General features: G+C 40.6%; 1 protein-coding gene across 2 annotated transcripts; it reads right to left on the bottom strand.

Annotated features, from left to right (window-relative positions):
• Positions 1–51: 51 nt before the first annotated feature.
• Positions 52–7,199, bottom strand: LOC121917737 (E3 ubiquitin-protein ligase arih1-like). Of its 2 annotated transcripts, none has more exons than XM_042443856.1 (7): positions 6,912–7,199; positions 4,571–4,677; positions 4,157–4,199; positions 3,785–3,856; positions 2,847–2,977; positions 2,304–2,361; positions 52–698 (listed from the first exon to the last, which is right to left on the bottom strand). In XM_042443856.1, the coding sequence occupies exons 1-7, from the start codon at positions 7,017–7,019 to the stop codon at positions 399–401; spliced, it is 819 nt and encodes a 272-aa protein (XP_042299790.1). In that variant the 5' UTR covers positions 7,020–7,199; the 3' UTR covers positions 52–398. The 2 variants fall into 2 exon arrangements, with proteins under 2 accessions (XP_042299790.1, XP_042299791.1); XM_042443857.1 differs by having other exon boundaries at positions 57–686; positions 6,912–7,034.
• Between the last annotated feature and the right edge of the window lie 1,652 nt (positions 7,200–8,851).

Below are 8,851 nucleotides of genomic sequence, written 5' to 3'. Positions count from 1 at the left end.
TTATTTATTAAAGATGAAAATGCTTCCAAACCACAAGAAATGTAGCATTTTGCTCTTACTAAAACCAAAACCCCGGGGGGGAAAAGCTATTAAGTATGCCAATGTGGTCCATGGATGGGTTCAGGGGAAGGTCCCCACCCACTTGGCACATGCCTACTCTGAACTGAATGATCCTGGTATTTTAGGCCCCATATTTTTTTTCCTTTGGCTCTCCCCACCGCTGGAAACAAACCCTGAAGAACTTCTCTGAAAATGCATTTGGCCCTCAGGATGAAAGAAGTTTTTCACTTTTGGTTTAAAACTTTTCCTTATTGCCTCTTCACCCAACCACTACCATTCATTCAACAGGATACCCCAAATAGATGGAAAAAGAGACACAAATGCACATGTGCTGCTTTTCAAGAAGCCTGACAGCTTCTCCTTACCTCAAAGATAATGGACTGATTATTCTTTTTGAGGTAGAAGGCAAAGACGTATGTGTACATGAGTGTGGCACGACACTGGCAGAGGACATCAACTGCTTTCTTCAGAAACTGGACCTCAATCCACGACATGTTGTGCTGCTGCATCTCCTCCATTTTCTGCTTGACCTGAGCATAGAGTTTGTGCTCAAAGCGCAGGCTCTGCATATGATTCATGTAACGGTTGCAGTAGAAGAGGTACCTCTGCAGGGCTGCTCTGGATCTCTGTGTTAATTCCCATTAGGGAAAAAGAAAAATCAATAGTTAAAACAGAGTAATAACAGATGGCCTGCGTTGTAAGAGATATTTGAGGCAGATACTGGTCTCAAAATATTCCTGCACAGAGGAATGAAAAGTTATTCTGTTTGCTCTGAGCCCAACCCCTTTAGAACTATAGTCAGCGTGTGGTTTGAAATGCAGAACTGGGACCTAGGGAGAATCCATGTTCAAAAGCCATGAAACTCATTGGGTGACCGTAGGCTGGCCTGCCTGCTTCTCAACTTACTACGCAGGGTTTTTGTGAAGATAAAGTGTTAAGGCAGAGCCATCACGTGTCTATTTTAGTCATGGCAACCCAATTTTCTTGTTCAGAGAAATTTATTCAAAGGGGATTTGCCCTTGCCTTCCTCTAAGGCAGTGGTCCCCAAACTATGCTCTTTAAGAGATTTTGGACTTCAGCTCCCAGAATCCCAGACTATTGGTCAACATGGCTGACACTTCTGGGAGCTGAAGTACAAAATCTCTTAAAGGGCACAGTTTGGGGACCACTGCTCTAAGGCTTGAAGTCATTTCTGAGTCATGGCAACCCTATTTTCTTGTTCAGAGAAAATTCTTCAGAGGGGGTTTGCCCTTGCCTTCCTCTAAGGCTGAGAGATAGTGATTTGCCAAAGGCTACTCAGTGGGTTTCCTTGGCTAAGCAGGGATTTGAACCCTCGTCTTCCAGAGTCACAGTCCAATACTCAAACCACTATGCCATGCTGGCTCAAAGTCCAAATAGAGATGTAATAACAGATTTGTTTAAATTTTAAAAAGGAGTCAATGTTTAAAAGAGCCAAAGACAGCAAGTGGGTGTCCTCTGCAAGCTTCAAAACAATGCTGAGAATCTCCTGTTGCAATGGTACTGTGAGGATCTTAGGATACCCTGTAACAATTTGCTGCAATTCCACACTTGTCACCTTTGTATAGTAAACCATGTAAACTCCAGCCAAACATTTTTATTTTCAGTATAAAACAATCTGCATGGCATCAGTGGGCAGACATAACAGTTGTCACACAATATGGTTAAAGGAAACTGCCCACATGGAGTTGATATCCACATGCCTAGACCCAGAAGCAGCAGAACCATTCCAACTGCCATTAGTACCAACTTATGGACTTATTCCCCTCTCCCACTGCCATTCCCCTTTCCTTTTGTGTCCTGCCTTATTTAGACGGTAAATCTGAGGGCAGGAAACTGTCAACAATTTATAAGCCACTATGAGTCTTTATGGCTGAAGAGTTGGGTATAAATATTCTAAATAAACAAACAAACATGGATAACTCTTTTTTGAGATAAGCAGTGGTTTAAAAAAGCCTTGGATGGTTTGACACTACTTAAAGGAAACTCTAGACTAATGCTTATGTTCAAGTTCCACAGTTTTACAAGTTGCCCAGAATTTCAACAAGAGGAAGCAAAGAAGCCTACTCTGTCTCTAGGACCAAAGCCTAACAGTTTTGTGAAATTTGGCCTAGAAGATAGTAGTCCTCAAAGTTCACTACCTCAAAGAATGCAAAAGAAGAAGAGACAGACTAAAGTCTCTTAAGGAAGCATATTATCTCAGCCAGCAAGAGTTATGGACTCACCTCTTGGGCATCTCTTGCTGCCTTTGCATCATCCTCATTGTAGCGGTTACAGTTGTACCTGAAAAGATAATTTTGTCAACATGTAGATTTCTAGAGTTACCATGCTCTATTTTTTTATCCATCTGAAACATCACTCTTTCAATGGTGTGTAACTGGAAACATAAAAATCTCTAATACATATGACAGCCTGTAGGGCAGTGATGATGAACCTATGGCACACATGCCAGAGGTGGCACTCAGAGCCCTTTCTGTGAGCACATGTGCCATCGCCCCAGCACAGAGTTTGCCAGAGTTCGTTACTAGAAAGCCAGAGGGACACGGCGCTTTGCATTAATAAATGGGTTTTGGGTTGCAGTTTGGGCACTCAGCCTCTACAAGGTTCACCATCACTGCTGTAGGGCATAGATCTGACCAGATCACTGGTCACTGTAGAACAGACCAGATCTTCTGCTCCTAAAAAAAAAAATAAGACACAGAGAGATATTTGCTCCTTTCAGTTTTTCAGCTCTACAGAAAGCTCAAAAAGGATACTTTTAAACATACCAGGCAGACCCATGTGGCTCCCAAGGGCCGAGACACACCCAGCAAAACTCTGCTTTGCCATTCTGATTCCGACAGACCATGTGATTGCAGCCTCCATCCTTTTCTATGGTCACGTGGCATTTAGGGCATTCCTGAGAAGGGCATGAAGAGTGGTAAGAAGGAATGGTAACAGGTAATTGTCTGAGGTGGGGTGTGTGTGTAGATAGTTCATACATTTGAAGCACTAACTCTTCTAGATACACATCCCAGTCAATTGGCTTCCTATTACTGCTTCAGAAGTCGAGGGGAAAAGCAGCCATATCGTTTCATTGTGGGGCACCTGCTTTGCACACAAAATGTCACAAGGATCTACAGGTAAGGGAAGAAAAGGATTCTGTCTGAAATCCCGGAGAAGTACCACAAGTCATAGAATCACAGAATCATAGAGTTGGAAGAGACCACTAGGGTCAATGTAGACTAGGGATAAAGAACCTTTGAAACCAAATGTTTTGAATTTCAGTTGTCTGAAAACCTAGCCATTTAATGTTAAATGACTATGCGAGTTGTAATCCAAAACACCCAAATAGCCAAAGGTTCCTCATCCCTGATATAGTCAATACTAAGCTAGATGGACTGTTTAGCATAGCCTAGTAAAAGGCAATTTCCTGTGTCCTTACAATCAGGAAAACACCATGTCTGAAAGTACTAGCTCTAAACTGTATTTCCATGTTTGTCAGTTCAATGTCTTTCTTCTATTTAGGCTGTAAGCCTCACATTAGCACTAGACAGAAGTAGGGTCTCTCTCTGTAAGTGTGCATCATTATTTACTTGGAGGAACTGTGCTTCCCTATTCACCAGGGAAACTGTGAGATTTGTCAGAGAGATTCTCTGGAAGAGAAAAGCAGCTCTCATAGTGTAAATCTGGCTATGGTTTCTGAGAAAAATTGAAATCATCAAACCTTTGTGTTTGCTGCAATCCAATTAGAAGTTTCACTGTCGTCATCACACTTCTTAATCCACTTCTTTAACCACTGTTAGGAGAGAGAGGGAGAGCAGAATTGTTCCAAAACTGTTATAAAAAGCTCTTGAAGTCATTAGGTGGCATCAAATGAAAAAGGCTACCTGCAAACCTAAATATACACATTACACATAGCTCACAGGCTTTGATATCTAGCCTGAAAGATTTGTTACACAAGTTGCCCTTGTTTTAAGACTCTTTAAATGACAATAATCAAATAGGGCATTGATCTACTGTATCATCACTAAAACAGGGAGTATATATTGTTTTGATCCCTTACACACAATTAGGTGAGAAAGCTGATAGTACTGACCTTGCACTTAACAGGATCGTGCCAGTTTTCACCACAGTTAAAGCTGTAAATAAAAAAGGTTACACATCACAATTTAGAGTTAAGCAGCATGGGAACTTTGAGGTTTCTCTACTGCATGCCTACATTACTGAATTTCATCAAGCAGCCTATAAGCAATGTACTGTGTCTGACAGTCCTCACATTTGCAATCCCAGGCATGCAACAAAAAGAAAACAGAAAACAAAAAGGGATGAAAAAGGAACAGGTTTTTCAGTCCCTGAGCATGCCATGTTCAACGTGCTGAGAATAACTCTGTGGGCCTGTTTGTTCAAAAGTAATACCAATGAAGGCTATTTAAAGAGGACCTACAAGTATAATTATTGCATTTTAGCTTAAGGCGTTCAGAACAACCAACAGGTGAAATGCTTTGCTTACCAAAACTGACGGCCACATTTACAGCGAACAGGCTTAGCATCAGGATACTGAACTTTAACAACATGGTGGCAATCTGGAGCAGGACACCATTTTAACAGTCGATTGCACTGAAGAGATAAAAAGGGAGCAGGTCTTGACAATTAGGACAGCCAAAACAAAGGCTACAGTCCTATACACACTTACCTGTAATTAAGTCTCACTATACAATGTCACTTATTTCTGAGGCAATATGTATAGGAGCAACCTGAAAGATACTGATGCAGGATAGCCCTTTCCTACCCATTAGTTTTCTGTTACCCAAGGTGCCATTTCATCAAGGTCATCACTCCCACTTTGATATAAGAAGATTATTGCCCTTACTCCTACCAACACTCAAACTCCAGCAAGTCCAAAACCAACTTCACACAAACAATTATGGAGTTTAAAAAAAAAGGTTATCTAAGGTGTCTGCCTAAACAGAAGGTACTATAGTTTTACTTAAGTCTCCCATCACAGACTACAAATAATGCAAACTAAAACTAATAAATGGATTATCCTAGCTGTTATAATCTTCCTACAATGATATTATTTTTACTTATTTAAGCATGGCCAACTGTATGCCTCTAAATGTTTTTAACTACAAGTCCCATAATCCCTCACTATTGGTTATGCTAGCTAATGCTGATAGAGGTTCTAGGAGCCCTGGTAACGCAGTGGGTAAATGCCTGTACTGCAGCCATTTACTCAAAACCACAAGGTTGCGAGTTCAAGACCAGCAAAAGGGCCCAAGCTCGACTCAGGCTTGCATCCTTCCGAGGAGGGAGCTAAAATGAGTACCCAGACTGTTGGGGGCAAATTAGCTTACTTGCTAATTAGCTTACTTGCTGTTCACCGCTATGATCTTTGGAATAGCGGTATATAAATAAAACAAATTATTATTATTATTATTATTAGATAAAAAATTAACCACAGAAAGCCACAGCTGCCCAGTCCTGCTTACACCAAGACAAAGTCTGAATTTCCAATAAACAATAAGGAAGGTGGCAAGTGGCAAAGACATTTTAGAAGTCACTCATCTTACATGTTAAGTGAGGGTTTTTTGGTAAGGGGAGGGCTTGTCCACTTGTTTTCTGCTCAGAATTCAGCCAGTGAGCCCTGGTGGTTTTGTGGCTGAGCATCATGTTCATTAAGATTTGGCACTAGACAAGGTACATTCACAAAGGCCACAAAGAAAGCTACATAGGGCCTGGTGTGATTTCTGGATCTCTCTTCTGATTAAGCAGCACTAGTATTTCACAAATGGGATTCAAATTGTTTATGACAACTGAGAGCTCAGTTAACATGGCTGTCTATGCACTTCTGGGATATGGAAACAGCAATGTTTTAGTGAATGTTGTTAGGTATCACCTGATGGCAGCTCATAACCAACTGTGGCAAGTTTTGATGAAGAAACAAAAAATGCTAGTGCCTAGTTTTAATCCAGGGACTGACTATGAATCAAGTGCTTAAAATTCTTCTTACAAGCTCAATAACATACTGCTAAAACAATTACTTTCTTTAATCACCTGAACATTTGTCATTAAATCATTAAATTAGAGAGCAAACTTGTACACTGGTTTGCTAATTTTAAGAGACATCCCATCTTAAAATGTTTTATCTGAAGCAGCACTCCAAAAGCCAAGGTAACTAAACTGAGACTGTCACACTTTGGACATATCATGAGAACAGATGACTCACTAGAAAAGATAATAATGCTTTGTAAGATAGAAAGCAGTAGGAAAAGAGAAAAAACATATTACAGATGGGTGCACTCAATCAAGGAAGCCACATCCCTGAATCTACAAGACTTGAATAAAACTCAATTCAATCCACTGAATCAACAGAATTTACCCATATTTTGACACACTATTTCACAACTGATTCAGGGTGTACTCGGAGGGACTATAGAATTCAAGCCCAAGTCTTCAACTGAACCTTTGCCAAAACAAATACACAGTCTGTCCTCCCCATATGCGGGGGATCCATTCTGGACACCACCACCCCACGAATGGGGAAAAGAGCATATGCTCAAGCCCCATAGAAAATAATGGGGTGCGTGCTTGTGGCGGCACACAAGGCGTCCAGCACAAGTACGCACCCCATTATTTCTGCTGGGGCTTACCTTCCATATCAGATCAAAGCTGCGGCAGGCAAGCCGACTATAAGAAGGGCTGACTGTAGTTGACAAATTTCCCTCTCTCAAAATTTGCCCAAATTTAATTACCCACATTTCAATGCCTGCAGCAAAACACAGGCAAATAACGACAACACCTCAAAACCACAGTCAGTCTCTTCTGCATACAATTTTAAACTGAATACTCACCTCTACAAAACTATTAGTTATTAAATGCTGGTACTTTAATTTAACTTTTGAATCTGTGATCAGGCGCCTATGAAAAAAGAAGAGAGAGAGAGCGAGAGAGAGAAACATTTACTAAAAACACTCATTTTGGGACACTCAGGAACTCAACACTTGGAGAGTTTTTATTTTACAGATCATACAATCAGTGCAACTAGATATCCAACTGGGTTCAATGACAGCATTTAAAAGCTTTTGGAGGTTCAATAGCCACAGCCTGACTAGACCAATCTGATGAATTTAAAATGGGTCATGGATTTGTGACCTCCAGGTATGCTAGCAGCATCTTGGACACTCAGGACAACATCACACTACACTGTTATAGTGTTATTATTCCACTTACAAAACAGCAAAATGGGTGTATCGATAGTCATCAATGGAACTATGTTTTTCTCTGTACAATTTGCTCATTAATGAGCAAATCTGAATGCAGCTGGACATTTGGCACTTTCCTTTCAGTTTTTGAAAGCAGTTCAAAATAATTTCACCACTGTAAAAATTAAGATTATATTATAGGCTGAGATGCTAGTTTAAGCAGCAGTAAACCCAAGTATAAATTTTTCATCAGATGATTTCAGACTTTCATAATATCAGTTGAACATCTATGGTTTGCAGAATGTTTAACATAGGTTATATCTACTCAAGATTTACAGAATTCCCCTTCTGGCATGTAGTTAAAAAAGCTATTGATAACAGGCCAAAGCACTTATTTAAGCAATACTAACACCAAGAAATGAAGAATTCAACATTTTATTTCTGGAAAGAATTATGCAATGTAGTTGACTAATACATGTAATACGCAAGGATGCTGAGATCATGAACTTGGTTTATGTGGTGACCTAATTGTTCTTCAGAAATATCTTCCTCTAAGACTGTGAAAGTAGCTATTGGGGGAAAAAACTTCAATGATCATTCTGTAACTTTGTAAACAAAATAAAAATCCTCTGGTGTTTGAGATAGTTCACAAAACTATGTCACTACTTGTCATCCCTCCATCCACTATCCTTCCCCAACAATCGCTTCCTCCCAGAGGGATACAGGCCTACAGCAGCAATGCATATGCTCTGGGGCACTGCCCCATCCAGACATCAAAGGGTATTAGCCCATTAAAGTACAGATGGGAAAGGACGCTCTCAGAGACACTGTGTCCTTTCTGTTCAAGAAGTGGGACAAATAAGTATGCAAACCACACAATAATGCAGACTTTTTGTTTGTTTAAAGCATGACTCAGTGTTCATGCTTCTATGGCTCATAAATGTTACCACTCCTTTAAGACAGAGGAACCAGATGCATTTCCTCTAGACTATTCAGTATTCTTTATATCAATATACTGCCTTAAAAGATCTAAGATTATGACACCTTGTAGCTTCCATTCCTGCTACTTTTTGTTAGCTGCAAGCACAGATCTGAATGTGGGGGCAATGGAAGAGTACTGTTTGGTTGATACTGCAGAAACAGCCGGGGGGGGGGGGACTCATTGTTCATGAGACATCCATAGATACAAATGGCCTTGGATCAGCACAAGAGTTGAATCATCATCTCTGTACACAACAACTTTAAACCAGCCAAAGGTTGTATGACTGTTTTAGGGTTTCACAGAATCATAGAGTTGGAAGAAACCAAACACCTTGCCTTGCAGGAACTCACAATCAAAATATCCCTGACAGATAGCCATCCAACCAGTTTGAAGACCTCCAACGAAGGAGACTCCACCAACTCTCCAAAGGAGTGTGTTCCACTGTCAAACAGCACTTACTGTCAGGAAGTTCCTCCTAATGTTGAGGTGGAATCTCTTTCCCTGGAGCTTGCATTCATTGTTCTGGGTCCTGTTCTCTGGAGCAGCAGAAAACAAGCTTGCTCCATCCTCAGTGTGACATCCCTTCAAATATTTAAACAGGGCTACC

The sequence above is a fragment of the Sceloporus undulatus genome, unplaced genomic scaffold (assembly GCF_019175285.1).
Source record: "Sceloporus undulatus isolate JIND9_A2432 ecotype Alabama unplaced genomic scaffold, SceUnd_v1.1 scaffold_442, whole genome shotgun sequence".
In the NCBI taxonomy this organism is placed as follows: domain Eukaryota; kingdom Metazoa; phylum Chordata; class Lepidosauria; order Squamata; family Phrynosomatidae; genus Sceloporus; species Sceloporus undulatus.
This window is presented reverse-complemented; position numbering and strand designations above follow the sequence as displayed.